The following is a 23,359-nucleotide window of genomic DNA, read 5'->3' on the forward strand; positions in this document are numbered from 1 at the left end:
CAGACTGCAGTTTTCTTAATTAATTTCTTAATTTACTTTACTTAGTGGTGGTTCAAATCAGCATAGAGTGACAGGATCAAGGCTTCCACAAATGAAATTACATTTGGCTTTAAAGAAATAAGGCTAGGGAATTCCCTGGCGGTCTAGTGGTTAGGACTCTGCGCTACCACTGCAGGGGGGCCGTGTTCAGTCCCTGGTCAGGGAACTAAGATCCCGTAAGCCACGCAGCCAAAAAAAAAAAAAAAAGAGAGAGAAAGAAAAAGAAAAGAAACAAAGCTAGGAGCAAATAAACTTTAAAAAATATTTATTTAGGTTGTGCCGCATCTTAGTTGTGGCATGCGGGATCTTCGTTGCTTGCAGCACGCGGACTCTTAGTTGTGGCATGTATGTGGGATCTAGTTCCCCGACCAGGGATAGAACCTGGGCCCCCTGCAGTGGGAGCACGGAGTCTTACCCACTGGACCACCAGGGAAGTCCTGAAATAAACTTTTTGATATCCTGAAAAGATGACTCACAGGATTGGTATTACAAAGAATTATATGACTTTATGCAAAAGATAACGCCCCTTTTAAAGGAAGTGCAGAGTTCACCCAAAAACACGTACACGAATGTTCATAGCAACATTATGCATAATAGCCCAAAAGTGGAGATGACAAAAATGCCCATCAACTGATGAATGGATAAACCAAGTGTGGTATATTCAACAATAACAATAAAAGAAGTATGGATACACATGCTATAATATGGATGAACTTTCAAAACATTATGCTAAGTGCAAGAAGCCAGTCACAAAATGTCACGTGTTGTATGATTCTATTTATATGAAATGTCCAGACTAGGCAAATCCATAGAGACAGAAAGTTGATCAGTGGTTGCCAGAGGCTGTTGGGAGAGGGGGACCAGTGAGGAGTGGCTGCTTAATGAGCGCAGGGTTTCCTTTTGGGGTCATGAAAATGTTTTGGAACTAGATAGAGGTGATGGTTGCACAACATAATGAGGGTACTAGATGTACATTTTAAAAGAGTTAATTTCATGTTATATAAATCGTATCTCAATTTAAAAAATAGAAATTAAGTACAGATACATGCTAAAATATGAACTTTGAAAACATCATGCTAAGTGAAAGATGCCAGACACAAAAGGCCACATATTATATGATTCCATTGGTAATGAAATACCCAGAACAGGCAAACCCATAGAGACAGAAAATATATAATGGTTGCACAGGACTGGAGATCTGGGGGGAATGGGAATGTTCTAAAATTGTTCCACACTGCAAATATCCTTAAAACCATTGAATTGTACATATTAAATGGAAGAGGTGTATGGTATAAGAGTTGTATGTCAATAAAGCTGTTACATAATAAAAGAGATGTATACATTTAAGCTTTTGAAAAATTGAATCATTTCAGGGGTGGTTAGGGTAGCTTACGACCTGCAGCCTGAAGAATCCTATCTCCTTAGTTTATCTAATTTGTATGTTGAGTTTGTGAATTGAGTTTTCTAAAATTCAGGACTCACAATAAACTTATGAACAGATGACTGAAAAAAGAATCCAGGGTTCAGAAATAAGCACATGTATATAAGGATATTTTGTATATGATAAAGGAGACTTTTTAAATGATTGTTCAACAAATGGTAGGAGAGCTAGCTAGCCATTAAAAAAAATGGATTCCTATCATATTCCTTGTCCCCAAATAAATTGAACTGGATCAAATATGTCCACATAAAAAAGAAAACCGTAAAAGTATTGGAAGAAAATATAGGTGAATGTTTTCATGATCTTGGGGATGAGAAAGATCTTCCTAAATTAAAGCAAGAACTTAAAAAAAAAAGGAGACATAGATTTGACTACCTTTTTAAAAAAATGCAAGAAACTTCAGTACCGCAAATAGCCTTCCTCTCTCCTCTTTTCTAGTTACTCACTCTACTCAAATTTGATCGGTCCTTCAGGGTAGAGCTAAAATTGCTCTCCCCTGTGGCATCTTTCCCAGCCACTGTAGCACATATGATCATTTCTTCCTTTCCTGAACTTCTGTTGAACTTGGTCAAAAATATAGGGATGGAAAGAGGAGGTGGATGGATTGTATTTTACCTGCCAGCTCCAGACAACTGGCAGTGGTGATTCAGAGCACTGTGTTGAGAAGGATTCTGAGCTGCACTGACCTCGGTGGGAGTGTTGTGATCAATTATTGGTATCTATCTGGGGCCTGGGATAGGTGGCATGAGTCACATGCGTTTCCTCTGCCTTTGGGCATCCCATTCTAAGTACCTAAAGCCCAGGGACCACATCTTACACTTCTTGTTCTTAATGATATATCTTTGTGTTTCTACTGTTGTTATTGCTTTTTATATTCCCTCAGAATCTCTCGTGGAGCTATGTACAAGAGTGCCCAATAAATACTGTAATAATGCTATAAAAAATACTCTGAAAAGAGTACCTGGCATTCTGAAACTAGTGCTTTCCAGGAGCCGAATGGTTCCCACACCCAGAAAATATCCCCAGAGTGACCTCTAGTTTATGGTGTGGAGGCAGGAGGGTGGCAGGGGCTGGGTGCACTAGAAGAAGGCACATCTTTACTTTTTTATTCAAACAAAACCTGTTTACCTTCAAATTATACTCACTGCATGTGGGCTTTGTATGTGGGCAGAAAATGGAAGGGTTTGTTGAAACAGAGAAAGCTGCCCATGGAGTGAGAATTAACAATCTATTTAATGAATGAATGAATACATGAATAAAATAAAAGAACTGAAAACAGCTCTGACATGACAAGGTGTTCCACGGAGCTCAAGCATCTCATGCCCCTGGCAAGAAGCTAGCAAACAGGTCTCTGTATTAAGACCAACTCCAGGTTAACACAGCAGAAGAAACTCAATTGGAAGGTCCGCCCACGGCTGAACAATGCTCTCTCCCAGTCTCCTCAATTCTGCTGTCTGGTTGAATTCATTTCTGCTCATTCTAGCGCCCTGCACCCCGGTTTAGCCAGCATCAGTCCAGCCTCAGGACTGCTTTTTGCAGTGGTCCTAATCTCATCTCAGCAAGTAAGGAGTTACCCACAGAAAGCCCAGGCCACGAAAACTCCCTGGGTCTCTGCGGCTGGAAAATCTGTGTCACCAGAAGTATCGCTAGAGAAGTCATCCCTTCCACTCACTGCAATTTTGGAGATGCAGGGACCACAGGCAGAAACACGTGATAGTTCTTGATATTTGCAGTTTACAAAGTACTTTTACATACATTATCCATTTTAGTTGATCTTCAGGAGGTAAAAGACTAAGTCAGAGACCCACACCTTTTTCCTTGAAATCTATCTGCTTTAGAAGAGCAATTTTTGCCAAAATTCATAAGAAAGGTGGTTTTTTCCTGCTGGCAAGAGACACTTTTCTACCTTCCCCAATAAAAGAAGTCTAGACTCCAGGTGGGAGGAAGGCTTATCTTTAGGCACCTGGTGGGTTAGTAAGGAAGGGCTACGCCCTGGGCAGTGATGTCTGTGTTTTGGAAGGGAGAAGGGAGTGACACTTTTAGGCTGCAAGCCTCTTCTGACAGCACTGAGGACAGATCTATTTTTGGAAGCGTTCTCTGCCACCCACGAAGACCTCAAAAGGTAACCAAGCACCTGGCACAAGGTTTCCTGTGGGGAAAGTTGTTAAGGGCTGGAGAGCTTCTACGTATTCTGAGTCATGATGTTTGACTTCATCATCAATCTGTTGCAGAGAGAGCACAAAACGCCCCCACGCACCCCGCCCCGGCCTTGTTTTGAATCACATTTGGTTGCATGATGACAGCACACTTGGGGATGGTACAAATTCTCAAATCGTAAAAGATTGGGCCTCAGACTCACAGAGAGGAGGCCAGGGTGATGTGTGTTAACCTAAAATGGTAGATGGTATAGTTCCGAGGTGGAAGGAACCTTGTGCTGGGGATCAGCTCTGCCATTTCCTGGCTGTGTGATCATGGGCACGTGACTTAACCTCTCTGAGCTCACTTTCCTCATCTGTAAAGTGAAGGATCAAATCAAATGATTTCTAAGGTCCTTTTAGCCCCAGTCTTCGATGATACACACACACACACACACACACACACACACACACGCAAGATAATTAACTTTCATGCAACTTGTTCCCTCATCCATAGAACAGAGATAGAAACAGACTCTACCCCATGTATTTACTATGAGTGGTAAAAAGATAAATGTAAACTGCTTGGCACAGTCCCCAGTGTAAAGTAAGTGCTCAATACATGTGAGTTATTAAAGCACTGTTCATGTGGCCAGTGACGTCAGAGGCAGCTTTGTTAGGGCGGTGGACAATAAAAAGCGTGACAAACATCAGTGGGAATTAAGCTGGTATTCTGGATGACCTACAGATGAGTATACTGACCATGTTTGCTACTGGAATGACACTGGCTTAACAGGTAAAGGAAAGACAAGGAAAGAGGATGTTTGGTGTTTCAAGAGCTAACAGCTTCCATCCCCGCCACCAAGAGGGTAGCCAATTATACCACTTAAAATTGAAATGTGAGATTTTGTGACCTGTTTTGTTGCAATCAATTCTGGAAAGGCTGCGTTCCCAGAGTGCCATCCCACCTTGTACCACTACCCTAGTGGAGCACTGCTGACTCAAGGAGAGGAATTTGGCATACAAGGGGGCTTCTCTTTGTTCCATCTACGGGCTTTAGTTACTGAAGATGTGGTGAGGATGGCGAGACCCACAGAGGAATAATGTTAGAGAGGAGTTCCTGAATAATTTGGCCGGGATGTCAACACTGCTTAGAAACTAAGGTGTAATTTCCAGGTCCGTCTGTAATCTCATTTAGAACTCGAGATTCTCTCTTGTACTTTGCCTGAGGCCTGCTCTAAGTCACCTGGGAGGAGCTCCCTGAAGACCTGTAGGAACCAGCATGCATGCCCACAAGCTGCTGCTCAGTTTAAGCCAACCTCAGCTTCTTCCAGTGGGGGCCCCCTGCGGGTCGCTTCTCTTCTGTGTCATAATTAGTGCACATCTTTTCTCCCGACACACCACAGGAATAAATATGAGCTTTAGTATTTCCCTTGTGTAATTGTGTTACTTATTATACTCCCTAAACACAGGAAGAAAACTACTAGCCTGGGAAATGTGACAAACCCTTTTCTTACCCTTCCAGTCAGCCTGAGGGTTGGAGATTTAAGCATTGCCCTAATCACCTTGTTCTTTTTTTCAAAGAACTATTTAATACAATTGGTTGGTATGTTTTGTCCAAAGCTGAGGACCACTCACTTGATTTCTTTGTGGACCCTTTGCTGTTCCTCATTCCTTTGCCACCCGCAATGCCCCTAAATAAACTGGGAGCCATTTGTCAGGGGAGGGATCACTCAGAGATTTTGTGGGTTCACCTCCTATGGTTGCACAGATTGTATATTGCCCAAATTCAGGGTGGTGGGCGTCATTTGCATAGACTACAATGGGATGGCCATTCCTGCAGTGGGGCAATGCACAACGTGCACAATCACATATGGCAGTAAGTACGTGGACAAGCTGTAGCATCATTCCTGGCAGGGAGGATTCCCAAAACTTAAAGCATATGTTCTGTTCAGGACAGAGGGGTCAGTTTAGCATCTTTATAATTAAATGTTAGTGAAGACTCTTGGAAGAAATTTCTCCATTGTTTTCGGTATCTTCTCGTTTTATTTATTTATTATTCTTTTTTAGTAAATTTATTTATTTAATTATCTTTTTATTTTTGGCTGGGTTGGGTCTTTGTTGCTGCTCACAGGCTTTCTCTAGTTGCGGTGAGCGGGGCTACTCTTCGTTGCGGTGCGCAGGCTTCTCATTGCGGTGGCTTCTCTTGTTGCGGAGCACGGGCTCTAGGCCTGTGGGCTTCAGTAGTTGTGGCACGCAGGCTCATTAGTTGTGGCTCCCGGGCTCTAGAGCACAGGCTCAGTAGTTGTGGCACGCAGGCTTAGTTGCTCCGTGGCATGTGGGATCTTCCCGGACCAGGGCTCACACTCGTGTCCCCTGCATTAGCAGGTGGATTCTTAACCACTGCGCCACCAGGGAAGTCCTTCTCGTTTTATTTAGCTCAGGTTCACTATCAATTGTATAAACAATGAAGTCTTCACTATGATTGGATGCCAAATTTATGGTGTGCCTGTAATATGTATTACTTCATTTTTGTGTTAACCTCATTCCTGATGTTATTTCAATCCTACAGGGGCCTACTATGTGTCAGGCTCTGTTCACATAGAGACAACAGTGAACAAGAAGGCAAAGTCTATTTCATGTTGCTACTCTTGTTTTGCTTTTTCTTTCTCATCTACTCTAATCTATGATTTCTTGCTATACTGTAAGCACTTATATCCTTTTTGGATCAAGAAAGTGTAAAAAATAAGTAAATGCTGTAAATATATATGTACCTAACAATAAAGCACTAAAATATATGAAGCAAAACTGACACAACTGAAAAGAGAAATAGACAATTCAGCAATAACAGTTGGAGACTTCAACAATCCACTTTCAGGGCTTCCCTGGTGGCGCAGTGGTTGAGAGTCCGCCTGCCGATGCAGGGGACACGGGTTTGTGCCCCGGTCCGGGAAGATTCCACATGCCGTGGAGCGGCTGGGCCCGTGAGCCATGGCCGCTGGGCCTGCGCGTCCGGAGCCTGTGCTCCGCAATGGGAGAGAACACAGCAGTGAGAGGCCCGCGTACAGCAAAACAAAACAAAACAAAACAATCCACTTTCAATAATAGCTAGAACAACTAGGCTGAAGATTAACAAGAAAATAGAGGATCTGAGTTAACTATAAGCCAGCTAGACCTAATAGACACCTGTAGAACACTCTACCCAACAGCAGCAGAATATATATTCTTTTCCAGTAAACATGGAACATTCTCCAGGATAGACCATATGCTATAGCAAAAAGCAAACCTCAATAAATTTAAAAGGATTGAAATAATGCAAAGTATGTTCTTCAACTACAATGGAATGAAATTAGCAGTCGATAATAGAAAGAAATTTGGGAAATGCACAAATATAAGGAAAGTAAACCACACACTGCTACATAATCAACAAGTCCAAGAAATCACAAGGGAAATTAGAAAATCCTTAGAGATGAATGAAAATAAGGCCATAACATACCAAAACTTATTATCTGTTAACTAAAATAAGTAAATAACCACTCTTAGCATTACTTAATTTCATTTCAGAGAATAAATGAGAAACTATTCTTTTACAGTTTCAGGTTCTAGGCAGAAAGCCTCAGTACTTGCCCATATTGGTGCTAAATTAATATTTGTTGAATGAATGAATCAGTTGCATTCCAGTGGCAAGAAGGTAAACTAAGGAATCAGGAGTCTCATGTTGGATTCCTACTTGACTAACCCTTTTCCTCTTACTATTTTGCACAAGCCATTTATGTTTTAAGAGTTTTTATAAATTCCCATCCTCTTCACTCTTTCCCTTTCTTCTCCATTAGGCCTTCTGCATCAATCTGTGGTTTAAACTACGTAGTCAAGCTCTTAGCACATAAACTTTTTTTGTTCTGCTGTGAAACTAGGTATTGGCAAACTACTGCCTGGGGGCCGGATCCAGCCCACCACCTGTTTTCGTATGACCTGCATTAAGAATAGTTTTTACATTTTTCAATAGTTAAAAAAAATCAAAAGAAGAATAATATTTCATGACCTGAAAATGATAGGAAATTCAAATTTCATTGTCCATAAATAAAGCTTTATTGGAACACAGCCACGCCAATCTGTCTACTATTTTCTATGGCTGTGTTCATGATACAATGGCAAAGTGCAGTAGCTGTGACAGAAAGCTTGTCACAAAGCTTTTGTGGTCCACAAAGCCCAAAATATTTACTATCTATCCCTTTACATAAAAGTTTGTGGACCCCTGTTCTAAGCTTTTGTACAACTATATTCATGACTTGCTATGCCTTTCCCTCTTTCCATCATGACAAACCCTTACTCTCATTCAAAACCCTTTCTCCTCAGTCCTTACCTGATTATCACACCTGGTCACATAATTCTCTTCACCACCTCTTGGCATTACTTAATATAGGCCAACACAAATATAGTTAACTTGCAATTTTTATATTTAAAAATATGTCTTGAATATGTGTTTCCTATCTTCTCTACTTCATTGTGAAGACTCCAAGGTTCTTCTATGTCCTATATTTCCCTCCATACACAGGGCAGTGCCCAAGTTTTGTTGTCAGACAGGTTCGCATTTTGGTTCCACCACTCACTAGCTGAGAAAGTGATGTACATTTCCTGAATCTCTTCATCTGCAGAAGGGTTTTGTTATGAAGAATAAGGAGATGATTATGAAAGGGTCCAAGACCCAGGAGGTGCTCCACAAACAGTAGTAATTATCAGTGGATAATTTCTTTATTTGCAATAGCAAGACATTACCTTTGCCCTTAATGATACTCATAGTGATGGAGTGAGAATTCAAAGAAGTAGTAAGTCACTAGAAATGGAGCTGCACGGTTCAGCTGGAGTCCTGTAAAGATTAGCTGGAGACATTCAAGGCCTGAAATGAGATATTAGACCAATGAGACTTTGTTTAAAATTTAACAAACCTTTCTTGGTTACTTATTGAGCTCAGTACTGCCTTGGACAGACCTCAGGTGATGTGAAAGAAGACCACATCTATCCTGGAGGAGATTTTTGTTTAAATTGGGGTAGGAGTGGGGAAACAGACATGAGCTATGTTCTTACTTGTCCGTAATTTTTCTCTTCTCTCTCAGGATGGATGATTCAGAGCCAGCAATTCACATAAAAAGAATTGCACATGGAAAGTATTACTGCTATTCTGTGGGGAAATAAGCTTCTAAGTACAGCAGTCTGAAATTAATAACTTTCTCTGTGGAAACTCTCTTGACAACATCTCAAGATGAAGCCAAAGAGTGCAATTTTTACAGCCTTGGATTATCTTCTCTGTCTGCTTGGCTTGTAGCAGGCACGGATCCGTGAGTCAGAAATTCAGAGTTTGCCCCTTTGCTGTACAGTTTGCTCGCCAACTGGAGACCTTACACAGCAGTGACTCAATTTCTCAATTCCCCAGTTCACGCAGCCATTGAATCAACACACATCACCTCAATTTACTTACAAAAGGCTTGTTTTGGGGGGGGCACTCCGTGCAGCTTATGGGATTTTAGTTCTCCAACCAGGGATCGAACCTGGGTCCTCGGCAGTGAGAACATGGAGTCCTAACCACTGGACCACGAGGGAACTCCCAATCTACTTACAAAAGGCTTTGGGGGAACTCAGAGAAAAAAAAAAAAAGTCCTCACCGTTAACAGAAAACATACTGGTTCAGGACATCAGAAAAGGAGCAAGAAAGGGAGATTGGAAGCTGGAGATCCACTTTTTTTTTTTCTTTTGAGAGAAAATATTCCTGTGAGAAAGCCCAGTGTTTATATTATGATAAATATGTATGTCCACATGCAGGGAGTATATAGCTATTGAGGGAGAAAGTAATTTAGGAAAGAAGTAGATGAGAAGGACAGCAACTTCTTATCCACAGAAGCCACAAGAGTGCTGCAGACACGCATGAAGGTGGCAGCAGTTGCTCCAGTAGCCATATGTTTCAGCACAGACATCTTTTTTTTATTCCTTCTTACCCATAAATTTAGAAAATCTGAGCAAAGAAGTCTGGATTTCTACTTTCCAAGGATGAGATTTCTTAAAATTTCAAATTAGACTTTTTTTCCCTTATATAAAACCACAAGGTAGGAGATTATGTTTGGAATGACTCAGTGTACATCGTTACATTTGAAGGTTGTTTTTCCGGATTAAAAAGAACAATTGTGGGACAGACTAAGCAGCAGACCCCTTGGAAACTCTCGGACTGGCATGTTGCTGGATTTGTTCACTCTCCCACAGTGGACATATGTGAGGCCAGTGCTTGGAAATAGGGACAGACATGTTGGAGTTTGGATACTGGTAGAGAACTCAAAGTGAGGAAGAGAAATATATAGATTTTTTTTTTTTTTTTTTTTTGCTGTACGCGGGCCTCTCACTGTTGTGGCCTCTCCCGTTGCGGAGCACAGGCTCCGGACGCGCAGGCTCAGCAGCCATGGCTCACGGGCCCAGCCGCTCCACGGCATGTGGGATCTTCCCGGACTGGGACACGAACCCGCGTCCCCTGCATCAGCAGGCGGACTCTCAACCACTGCACCACCAGGGAAGCCCCTAGAATTTTTGTTGATTACAGTTGGCTTCTACATACAGAGACCTCAGGGTTGGTTCAAAACGTGCAGCTGAGGTTTAAAATATGTAGTTAAATAACTTGAAAATTAGAAGATAAAACAATAATGAGATTAGTGGCAATTCTGGACTACCAACTTGGAAAGGCAATCAAGAAGAAGTGGGAATGGCGACAGGCTTCAGAGATCAAGTGTTTTTCTGTGTTGGACATGTGAGTAGAAGCAATTCCAGATGTCTGGGTATGATAAAACAGCAGACCTCAAATGCCTGCTCTAGTACAGATAGCTATACTGTGCTAGATACTTGGGGAGATATCAAAATATTTAAAAGACGAATAGTTTCATCTTCATAAAGTTTCTAATTTAGTTGCATGATAATGGTTTAGAAAGCCAACTTGATGGGTTTACAGTCCAGCTTTAACCCTTACCAGCACTGTGTTCTTGGGTAAAATACTTAATGTCTTCAGGCATTACTCCCTCATCTGTGGAACATCAATACTTGTATCTCCTATATGGCAGTTATGCTGCCTCCTTTCCATTCTTCCACAAGGCAAGCTTTCACTTCCCTCACCCCCTTTGCATACATGTTCCTGTTACCTGGAAAGCTCTTAGCATGGCTACATCTTTGAAGTTTTGCCTTTCATGTCAGAGAGCTTTAGTTCAGAAAATATCGTGTCTTTATCCACGGATGAGGCTGTTAAAACACGAAAAGGACTACATAAAAATACGGATGCTATTATTATCAGCCACCCGAAACAGGCTTTGAGATCAAGGAGTTCTCCGGGATTTAGGGTCAGCAAATTTTTTCTCTAAATGGCCAGATAGCAAGTCATTTAGGATTTGCAGGCCATACTAAACAAATGGGAGCGGTTGTGTTCCAAATAAAACAATTTATGGACACAGAAATTTGACTTTCACGTTGCTTTCCACAGTCACTGAACCGGATTTGGCCTCTGCCCTGTAGCGGACTGACCCCTAGTCTATATGAGGATGGCAGACAAGAAGGGAGTGGAGAAGAACCGAGATTCTGCAGCCAGATATTAGGGATCAGATGGCTGCTGCGTGAGGCTGTCTCAACCTCCCTGGGCGCCAACGACCTCTGCAACGGGGCTGCGGCCCCCGTGTCTGGGGTTCGTGATGAGGGTTACAAGTGACACGCAGGGGAAGCTCGGTGCTTGGAACGAGGGGCCCATTTACAGCGTCGCCCTCTCTGCGGTGACCTGGGAGCAACCGGGTTTCGAGCGGAACCGACTCCGAAGCCTCAGCCTCGGGGTGCGGGAGGAGGGGCGGAGCCCACCCGGGGCGCCGGCACCGCGGGGCGAGGCCGGGCCGGGCGGGCCGGGCGGCGCGAGTCGGGGGCGGGGCGGCGGCGCAGCGTCGTCGTCGTCGTCCCCGCCTCCTCCCCAGGGGCCGCGTCGGAACCTCGGTAGCCGCGGCGTTTACAGCCCGAGGAGAGCGGCGGGCTTGGCAGCGGCGGTGGCCACCCAGACCCACCCGAGGCGCGTCCCCGTCGGCCTCCCGGCGCCCCCAGGCCGCAGCGCCCGCGCACCTTCAGCTCGCTCGCTCGCCCTCTTTCCCTGCGGCCGGCTGCGCCATGGCGTTGGCGTTGGCGGCGCTGGCGGCGGTGGAGCCGGCCTGCGGCAGCCGGTACCAGCAGGTAAGCAGCGCCCAGTGTCTCCCCGGCCCTGCCCTACCCGCTGGCCGCTTCAGGCCTCCTCTCCGGCCCCGCCTGTGGCCAACTCGATGCCGCGGCTTGGCAGGCCGCGCTGGGCCTGGGCGGGCCGGGCGGGCCCCGGGCTCGAATTCGAGGCGGCCGCGAGCTGGGCCTGTCCCTCCGCCACCCGGGCCGGGACTCGGGCGGTGGAAAAACCTCCGCCCCACAGTGTTTCTCGCATTTCCCACGGCGGGCGGGTCCCCGGGTCGGAACCCGCCACCCTCCGGAGGCGTCGACCAGGGTGCATTCAGTTTTCCTTTTTTCCACCTTGAATTTGATGTCACTGGAAAGAAAGAAAAAAAAAAGCGTGAGATGGGAAAGGAAACTGGGTGGAGATGAAAGATTAAAATCGCTGCTACTGCTGCCGACAGCCCTCCGCAGCGAGATGCGATTACTCAGGGTTTCAGAGCCTAGTCTGCTCGTCGAAACCCATCCCCCTCGCTTGCGTTTCAAGACAAAAGTCAAAATGAGACGAGGAACAAGTCTGCAGTTCGCAGTAGATTTGGAAAAGGCGATTAACTGGCGATGTCCCTATAATGTCGAGCTACGTTGCAGGCTGCAGGGCGTGTGCCTGAGTGTGTGTTTTCAGAGATTGGAAATGACGTTTAAAGAGATTGAATAGCATAGCTGGGGAGAAAATGTATAGGAGATGATTGGATTATTATCTCGGGTACGATTTATAAATTGAGGCCCTAGGGAAAACAGCTGCTTGTTTTACTCGCCTGTCTGTAGCCGGGTTTCCCTCGGAAATTCGGGAAGACATTTTGCAGGGTTTTTAGAGGTATTCAATCTAAGACACCGTAATTATGGCAACTGAGCCAGCTGGTAACTGATGTTGATTGGAACTGCAGGTAACTGCTTACATTTTGTTTCAGATGCTTTCACTATAATTTGCATACAAATGGCAATCGTGCTTTTATGAAATTAAATGTCCTATCATAGATGATATACAGTTTTATATTTTAGAAGTGAGGAAAACCAGTATGATTAAAACATGTAGATTAACCCTGGTGGGGCCAGTTACTGGGTTGTTTTGCTGTCGTCAGCCCTCTGTTGTAATTTCCTCCCTCCTACAGTCAGACTCCTGATATGACCGATTTTAAGAATTCAGCTTTTTGGTTTCATAAGCACGCCCAAATTGTGGCAATGGAGTCTAGTCCTTAGATCTCTCACAGCCTGGGGTACATGCTTTTTTGTATGACCTTGGGCAAGGCCCTGGGTTCCTCCCTGCTTTAGTAAAATATGATTGACAGGTATCACTTAACTGTCACCAAGGTGTTCACAAATCACATGTACCCCATCGTGTGATTTAATTCATTCTTTTCATCCTGCCTTGGATAAGGCAAAGAAGCAAAAAGCTGTGGCTTTTCTTTGTACTGCCATCTTCTTGAGCTATTAGGTAATGCTGACATAACGCTAGAATACAAAATATTTGGTGGAGTAACAAAATTACGTATTTCTCAGCGTAGTGTTTAATAGCTTTTAATATGCAGAACAGAGGTATGTTAAGGACAGGCCATCGTTTTTACTGTTTTAAAACTTATTATTTTGAAGAAATCTTCAAAAAAAAAAAAGAAAGACCTAATCTTCCTAGAAAAATTGCAAAATATGAAAGCCAAAAAAAACCAAAACCCCACACCAAAAACCTATCACAAATAGATAACCAAAGTTAATATTTTGTGTATTCTTGTGGACTCATAGCTGTGTAAGTATACATGAGTGTGTACATGTACAGATAAGGAAAATTAATATTGATTGAGCATTTATTATGTGCCAGTCATGGTACTAAGTGCTTTATATCCATTATTTCACTTAATCCTCACAAAACCCCTTCGAGGCAGGGTTTGGTATTGTATAGATGACAAGTCAAGACTCCCTAGAGGCTCAGTAACTTGCTCAAGGTCACAGCTTCTAAGTAGTGATTACAAGGATAAATACATGCTTACCTACTTAAAACACAGGCTTATGGCCCAAATATAAGCATATGCATTAGCAGATATATACATGTGCATATGTATTCTTTTATGTACCTATACATACATATACAGGCACATCTTTGTACATACGTGCAGTTCCAAGGGCCCCTGATTATACTTGCACACACTTTGTGCATATTTGCACATGTATGTTTACATACCCACATGTTCTCAAATACATGTGCATTCACAAATTTGCACGTGTATGTATTGTGCACATATATGTACAAAGGCACACAATATAGCTATATAATAAAATGGATTCATATTTTAATGTCTGCAGAGCATGCAGTTGTATAGCTGAACCATAATTTAATCAATTGGCTATTGTTGGTCTCTAAGGGTGTTTATAATTTTTTTTCTGTCACTGAAGTTTCTTTTATATACATCTTCAACCATTTCCGTAGTATAAATTTCTAGCCATGTAAATGCTTGGTCAGAGAATATACATATTTAAAAGGCTTTTGAATTATGGAATGTTGAATTGTCCAGGCAACTTGATAGGCGCATGATACTCTTTGGTTGTCACAAAGGGCCGTTCTGACTTCTATTTGATCTGGTTAGTCAAATTGAGCTGGTCCTCTAGTGAAGTAAGTGTAATGGAAAACTGTATGATTCATTCATAAATGCAAACAGTGGTTTTGCCTTTATGGCCTTTTGATTGGTAGAGCAATATGTGCACAACTTAGCATTACCACAGACTATACAGATAGGCTGGGCTCATAGGTTTCCTGTCGCTTTATTTTTCCCTTTTTGCATTTTGAAACTGAGATTGTGTGTCCAAACATTCTGAAGCACTGTTTCAGGAAGCTCTAGGTAGGCCCAGTGTTGAGAAACCTGTTGTGTTTTCATCTCTCTGAGGATGTTTACCCTGTTCATCCATTCCAAGCCTTCTCTGCCTCACTGTAATAGATCTTTGGCTATATCATGCATTTTGCCAAATACTTCCTGAAATGTTCTGAGATATTTGGATTTAAATCCATTGAAAGTAGGCAATGATGACACTGCCATATAGACTTAAAAACAGACTGCAGAGGGCTTCCCTGGTGGTGCAGTGGTTAAGAATCCACCTGCCAGTGCAGGAGACACGGGTTCGAGCCCTGGTCTGGGAAGATCCCACGTGCCGTGGAACAACTAAGCCCGTGCGCCACAACTACTGAGCCTGTGCCCTAGAGCCCACGAGCCACAACTGCTGAGCCCGCGTGCCACAACTACTGAAGCCCGCACACCTAGAGCCCGTGTTCCACAAGAGAAGCCACCACAATGAGAAGCCCGTGCACCGCAGCGAAGGGTAGCCCCCACTCGCCACAACTAGAAGAAGCCCGTGCACTGCAATGAAGACCCAGTGCAGCCAAAAAAAAAAGGCTGCAGAATGTTTACTTTTAGATCTGACTCCCTGTCTGCTAAAGAAGTTGCTCGCTTGTGGGCATCACTAATAAGTTTGTGGTGTAGTTTGGTGACATTGTAAAGCAGTTTTGGGTAAGTTCTTTCAGGATTGTGAAGGAAGGTTTTGATAGATGAGGGAAAGAATTTCATCTCCGGCAGGCCAAACTTTTTCATGTTCAAGTGTTAGATGACGTTATGATCCTAGAGGAAGGAGTGAGTGGTGCCCATGTGGTTTTATTTTTTTATTTTTATTTTTTTTAGTTTCAGAAGACATTATAATTATATCATGGAATGCCCCTTCGGATGTCATGTCAAGATTTTGAGGTTATTTGGCGTATTTGTGGCCTGTATTGCCAATGGCCTGTATTGCCAATGATCAAAGAAAACTTTTATAAAAATACTGAGAAGATGGGTAGAATTATTTCTTAGAAGAATTTTTTTGGTTGTGGTAAAATATATATGAAGTTTTACCATTTTAACTGTACACTGTTTTTAAGTGTACAGTTAGTTCAGTAGTTGTTTGTTGTTTTTTGGCTGCACTGGTTCTTCATTGCTGTGCTCGGGCTTTCTTCAGTTGCAGCGAGCGGGGACTACTGTTCGTGGCAGTGCGCGGGCTTCTCATTGCGGTGGCTTCTCATTGCAGAGCACGGGCTCTAGGCGGCGGGCTGCAGTAGTTGTGGCTCGTGGGCTCTAGAGTGCAGGCTCAGTCGTTGTAGCTCACGGGCGTAGTTGCTCCGCGGCATGTGAGATCTTTCTGGACCAGGGATCGAACCCGTGTTCCCTGTATTGGCAGGCGGATTCTTAACCAACCACTGTCTACTAGGGAAGTCCCAGTTCAGTGGTATTAAGTACATTCATATTGTTGGGCAGTCTTCATCACCATCCATTTCCAGAAACTCCATACCCCTTAAACAATAACTCTCTATTTCCCCCTCCCAAGCCCCTGACAGCCAACATTCTGCTTTCTGTCCATGAATTTGATTACTCTTAAGTACCTCATATAAGTGGAATCATATAGTATTTGTTCCTTCTGTCTGGCTTATTTCACTCAGCATAATGTCCTCCAGGTTCATCCATGTTGTGGCATATGTCAGAATTTTCTTCCATTTTAAGGCTAAATAATATTCCATTGTATGTGTATACTATATTTTGTTTATCTACTTTTTGGCCATTGTGAATAATGCTGCTGTGAATATGGGTGAACAAGTATCAAAAGAGTCCCAGCTTTCAATTCTTTTGGATATATTGTTGAATTTGTATAATTTGTAGGTTTTACCGTATGAACCAACAATTTGTAGAATTGTTTGTTCATATGGTATTGCTATTTTTAATTTTTTGAGGAACTGCCATACTGTTTTCCATAGAAATGCACTATTTTATATTCCAACCAGCAGTGCATAGGGATTCCAATTTTGTCACATCCTCATCAACACTTGTTATTTTCTGTTTTGTTTTTGATAAAACCATCTTAATGGGTGTGAAGTGGCATCTCATAATGATTTTGGTTTGCATTTCCCTAATGATTAGTGATATTGAGCATCTTTTTATGTGCTTGTTGGCCATTTGAATATCGTTGGAAAAATGTGTATTCAAGTCCTTTGCCAATTTTTGAATTGGGCAAATTCAAAAATTCAAATTTTTGAATTGTTTGCTTTTTGTTGTTGAGTTGTAGGCATAATTTCTTTTTTTTAATTGAAGTATAGTCGATTTACAATATTGTGTTAGTTTCAGGTGTACAACATAGTGATTCAGTATTTTCGCAGATTATACTCCATTATAGGTTATTACAAGACACTGGGTATAATTCCCTTTATGTGAATATTCTTGTTGCTTACCTATATTATATGTAGTAGCTTGTATCTGTTAATCTCATACCCCTAGTTTGTCCCTCCCTCCTTCCCTCTGCCCTTTGGTAACCACAAATTTGCTTTCTATATCTGTGAGTCTGTTTGTTTTGCATATACATTCATTTGTATTATTTTTTACGTTCCACATATAAGTGATATCATACAGTATTTGTCTTTCTCTGACTTATTTCACTAAGCATAATATTCTCTAGGTCCACCCACTTGCTGCAGATGGCAGTATTTCATTCTTTTTTTGTGGCTGAGTAATGTTCCATTGTATGTATATATTAAGAAGATAATGGTGTATGTGTTTGTGTGTGTGTATCTCACATCTTCTTTATGTACATTTTCAACTTTTTACTATGAAAATTTCAAACATATACAAAAATTTAGCGTAATAAATCCTATGTACCCATCACTCAGCTTCAACAATTATCAACAAATGGCTAACCTTGGGACTTCCCTGGTGGTCCAGTGGTTAAGAGTCTGCCTTCCACATATACAATGGAGTATTACTCAGCCAAAAAAAGAAACGAAATTGAGTTATTTGCAGTGAGGTGGGTGGACCTAGAGACTGTCATACAGAGTGAAGTAAGTCAGAAAGAGAAAGACAAATACCGCATGCTAACACATATATAGAATCTAAAAAAAAAAAAGGTTCTAAAGAACCTAGGGGCAGGACAGGAATAAAGATGCAGACGTAGAGAATGGACTTGAAGACACGGGGAGGGGGAAGGGTACGCTGGGACTAAGTGAGAGAGTGGCATGGGCATATATATATACACTACCAAATGTAAAATAGATAGCTAGTGGGGAGCAGCCGCATGGCACAGGGAGATCAGCTCAGTGCTTTGTGTCCACCTAGAGGGCTGGGTTAGGGAGGGTGGGAGGGAGACGCAAGAGGAAGGGGATATGGGGATATATGTATGCATATAGCTGATTCACTTTGTTATACATCAGAAACTAACACAAAATTGTAAAACAATTATACTGCAATAAAGACGTTAAAAAAAAAAAAAAAGAATCCACCTTCCAATACAGGCGATGCAGGTTCGATCCCTGGTTAGGGAACTAAGGTCCCACATGCCACGGGGCAACTAAGCCCGCACACCACAACTAGAGAGAAGCCCACGCGCCTCAACGAAAGATCTCGCATGCTACAGCAAAGATCCCGCGTGCCACAAGTAAGAACCGACACAGCCAAATAAACAAACAAACAAACAAAACAAATGGCTAATCTTTTTCATTTACACTCTCTACCATTATTTTGGAGCAAATGCTAGAAATCATGTCATTTTGTCCATAAATATTTCTGTGTGTAAAAGATAATGGTGTGATATTTTAAGCAGACATTATCACATGAGGAAATATGTCATGAGAGCACTTTTGTAATTTGTTATGAATGTGGAACCAGGATTTGTGAGTGTCAGGAGCTGCAGATCTGCAGCTATCCATTGTATTTGACTCACTCTCTATGAGGTGCTCTAGGAAATCCTCGCATCATCTAAACTGATGCCACCCACTGCCTTGCCTGCATATAACTTCAAATTACTTTATCCTGGACACCAATTATATTACATTACATTAAATTCGATTATAAAATAAATCCTACCATGAGAGTAATTTTGTATTTTGTTAATTAAAAAAAAAGGAAGACGAAGAAATTCAAGTGACAGTCTCTGATTTACTTGTTCTTAGGGCTTTAAAATAATTACTTTGGTTTCTTAATCATTTATTCTTACATTATCTGTGAACAAGTACAGCCGTTTAGTGGAATCATATTCTTGTAGTAGTGGATAATGCCCATTTAGTTAAAGCAACTTTTAACACTTTAATTAGAGATTACTGCTGAGAATCAACTTGGTGATCTTATCTTTATTCTCAAGTCATTTTTGCCAGTATGCCAGGCAGTTGGTGAATACCATGTATTGAATCTGTTGAATTTTACACATTCCAGTTGTAATTGCTTCTCGTGGCTGTCTAGATAGAAGTACAGTGTATGTTGTTGCTTTCACCAAGTGTAGTAATAAAGTGAGTGTTATCAGACATCACTTTGCACATCCTTCTGTAACAGTTAGGCTCATTTTTTCTGAATACCACAATTTATATTAAAAGTTCTAAATACCAGCTCTAAATATTGATCCAATTTAAGAACATTTCTCGTGAAATATTTTCTGATTAAAGCAGTTTCTTTCACGTGTATTATATATTTCTTCTCCCCTAGCAATTTAGTATAATTTTGACAGTTTCTCTTTTAAATTTGTGTATTGCAATAATATCAGTTAGTAGTAAATCAGAGGCTTGAATGTGATTTGGAGGTCTTTCTGGAGATTGGATATTTATGAATAGACATACAAAGGTTTAGGGAGGGTTTCTGTTTAATAACAATTTCATTTTATTTGTCATTCAGTGTTTAAATGTGGCATTAAATGTTAAACATTTCTTGTGATAAAATAGTACACAGATACATTCTTTATGTACTGGAGTCAAACAGTAACTTGTAAAGGAAAACTTGACTTCCCTTCTAGTCTCTCCCCAGAGGTGTAACTGCTTCTCAAGTTTGGTGTGCGTTCTTCAGGCTTTCTTCCTTTCCTTTAAAAAAAAAATGTTAAAAGTGTTAAATATTTAAAAATAAACTTTACTTTTTGTAACGTTTTTAGATTTTCAGAAACATTGGAGATAGTGCAGTTTCTGTATACCCCAGACCCAGTTAACCCTTTAACATCTTATATTAGTGTGGTACATTTGTGACAATTAATGAACCAGTATTGATATGTTGTTATTAACTGAAGTCCATAGTTTATTCAGATTTTCAGTTTTTATCTGTGTGTTTTTTCTGTTCCACATTACATTTGGTCATTGTATCTCCGTAGGCTCCTCTTGACTGTGACAGTTTTTCAAGTTTTCCATGTTTTTGATGACCTTTACAGTTTTGAGGAGTATTAGTTATTTGCAGGATGTCCCTGAATTGGGATTTTTTTTTAATTTACTTTTAATTAATAAATTAATTTATTTTATTTTATTTTTGAGTCTTTGTTGCTGTGCGCGGGCTTTCTCTAGTTGCAGCGAGTGTGGGCTACTCTTCGTTGCACTGCGCGGGCTTCTCATTGCGGTGGCCTCTCTTGTTGCGGAGCACGAGCTCTAGGTGCGTGGGCTTCAGTAGTTGCAGCACACGGGCTCAGTAGCTGTGGCTTGCAGGCTCTAGAGCGCAGGCTCAGTAGTTGTAGCACACAGGCTTAGTTGCTCCACAGCATGTGGAATCTTCCCGGATCAGGGATCAAACCTGTGTCCCCTGCATTGGCAGGCAGATTCTTAACCACTGCGCCATCAGGGAAGTCCAGGGATTTGTTGGTTGCTTTTCTCATGATTAGACTAGAGTTGTGGGTTGGAGGGAGGAAGACCACAGAGGTAAAGTGCCATTTTACATCATGTCATATCAAGAATGCATACTGTCCCCATGACTTACCACTGTTGATGTTGACCTTGATCTTCTGGCTGAAGTAGTGTTTGTCAGATCACTCTACGTAAAATGACTCTTTCCCCCCTTTTGTACTGTGCTCTTTGGAAGGAAGTCAATGTGGTCACTATGCACAGCCTATACTTAAGGTTTGGGGAGTTAAGTTCCACCACCTCATTGGGGGCAGTGTATCTACATAAATTATTTGGAATTTTTCTGCGTGGGACATTCGTCTCTTCTCCATTAATTTATTTATTCAGTGATACTAGTATGAACTCATTAATTTTACTCTGGGTTATAAGCCAACACTATTTTATTTTGTTGCTCAAATTGTTCCAGCTTTGGCCATTGGGATCTCTTTCAGTTGGCACTTGTATCCCTTTGACAGAGCTCCATCTTTGTGGTTTTTTTAAAGCACTTCCTTACTTTTTGGCACCAGGTTCACCATGTATATTTTCTGTGCCATCCTGGAATCAGCTATTTCTCCAAGGAACCCTGGTTCCTTTTATTGGAGAATGATGTTAGAAACCAAGATCTGTGCTCATTGCTGCTGGTGTGTCATTGCTTCTAGGCCTTCTAGGCTGACAGAGTAAAGAAATATATGTGTGTGTGTATATCCATAAACATTTCATATGTAACCATCTATCTATATTAAACTGACTCTAATCCATTACTACATGGATCACTCTACCCTCCTCCCCTCTCATTTTTAAACTTCTACTCCAACGATGAGAGACCTGGCTCCTCCCACCTGCCATCCATTTACTTAATTTAACTTCAGTTCTAATGTACATGTGTACATGTACATGTGTAGCAGTGTCAGAATTGTTAACTTACACCCCTATGGGAAACAGTTTTATCAACTAGAGGACAGGGCATATGTACAGTTTCTTTTGCCTTTAGTCTTATAAAGACTACTCATTTCCAAAGTTACTTAGGTACTTATGTCAGCACCTTTTCTTCTCACCCTCTTTAATGAGGTGGTTTCATAAATTTATAACACAGTTAGATTGTTTTGTCACATTCTGCAAACCATCCTGGGAACCACCAACCACCTAACATTTTTTTTTAAATTTCACATACATTAAAGTTCATACATTATTTCACATACATTAAATTTTTTTTATCGTATTTCACATACATTAAAGTTCACCCCTTGTGCTATAAAGTTCTGTAGGTTTAGACAAATATAGGTTTTGACAAATGTATAGCATCCTTTTTGTTTTTTGTTTTTCAAACTACTCTTAAAGAAAAATGATGAGTGATTTCTCATTCTTATTTTGCAAGTTTTCCACTAATGATCATGTTTTGCTTCTTTTTAAAAAATTCCTTAAAATTTTTTTTATTTGGAAGTAAATAAAAACTGCAGGAATAGTATAAAATAATACCCATATAGTATGTATTGCCCAGATTCATCGTAAACATTAAGATTTGATTAACAATGACTACAATCCTATAAAAATTGAAAGCACTGCAGGTAAAACTCAAGTCCTTTTAACCACCAATCCTTTCTCTATGGAACTCAGTGCTTATTTTGCTGTTTACTTTGTTACTAATTTTAAAAATTTGTTTTGTCCTTGTTAAATTTAGGTGAAATTTTGTGGACTGTGTAGTCAGGAATATAGTGTTCTTAGTATCTTGAAGCTTTCATTTTAGGAGCTTTATGATATAACGTCCAAACTTTTCATATAACTTTGTGTTAAAAAGCAGTTTTTGAAGGGTGTGATGTACACTTCAGTGTCTGGAAGGCTCAATTTGGACATTAAGTAGAGACTGATTCAGGAGAACAAAAAAGGACTTTATGAAAACATCTAATCAGTAATATATTGCCTGACTTCTGCAATGAAGTATGTAGTTGTCATATGACTGTGGGCTAGAACTTAGAACTTCAATCTCTTTCTAGCTTTATTTCCTCCTTTCATAAAATGAAGTAGTAGTTAGATTAGATCATTTTGTCTCCTTCCAGCTTTATGATTGATTGTTTTTATTTATAGAAGTTGGTGGCTTTGATCCAAAGAGATAGCATTCTATTGATGATTTAGCAAATTTCTTTTATGATGAATAATTATTTTTGAAAATGATGTCAGTAAATATATATGCCCAGTAGATTTTTTTAAAATTATGCATGGTTTAAAAAATAGAAAAATCTCCTTAATATTATGTTTTAAAAGAATGAGTCACTGGTGAGTACAGAGTACTGTTCTGTAATTTCCCACTAGTTAAAACATTCTGTTTGTAGGTCTTTCCCTTCTGGTCAGCTTCAAACAAACATGGTGTATCATGACAAAAAGTTAATGATATGGGACTTTCCTGGTGGCGCAGTGGTTAAGAATCCGCCTGCCAATTCAGGGGACACAAGTTCGAGCCCTGGTCCAGAAAGACCCCACATGTCACGGAGCAGCTAAGCCCGTGTGCCACAACTACTGAGCCTGCACTCTAGAGCCCGCGAGCCACAACTGCTGAGCCCGCGTGCCAGAACTACCGAAGACCACGCACCTAGAGCCCGTGCTCTACAACAAAGAGAGGCCACCACTATGAGAAGCCCACACACCGCCAACGAAGAGTAGCTCCGCTCGCTGCAACTAGAGAAAGCCCACGCGCAGCGACGAAGACCCAACGCAGCCAAAAATAGATAAATAAATTCATTAAAAAATAAAAAGTTAATGATGCTTTTAGAAATCAGAAAAGTTAATCAATAATTTAAAATTTTTTCAAATAAACTATTTTTAAGAGCAATTTTAGGTTCACAATAAAATCAATAATCTTTTAAAAGGAAGAAAATACCAATT

At 41.2% G+C, this 23,359-nt stretch overlaps 1 protein-coding gene across 1 annotated transcript in view; it reads left to right on the plus strand.

Moving 5' to 3' along the window:
- Positions 1–11,590: 11,590 nt before the first annotated feature.
- Positions 11,591–23,359, plus strand: part of NDFIP1 (Nedd4 family interacting protein 1) — a 50,670-nt gene continuing 38,901 nt past the window's right edge. Inside the window, exon 1 of the mRNA XM_082651257.1 lies at positions 11,591–11,847. Coding sequence (XP_082507383.1) covers positions 11,785–11,847 — 63 coding nt within the window. The 5' untranslated portion in view covers positions 11,591–11,784. The remainder of the gene's footprint in view (positions 11,848–23,359) is intronic.

This window comes from Grampus griseus (genome assembly GCF_964374135.1).
Source record: "Grampus griseus genome assembly, chromosome: 3".
Taxonomy (NCBI): domain Eukaryota; kingdom Metazoa; phylum Chordata; class Mammalia; order Artiodactyla; family Delphinidae; genus Grampus; species Grampus griseus.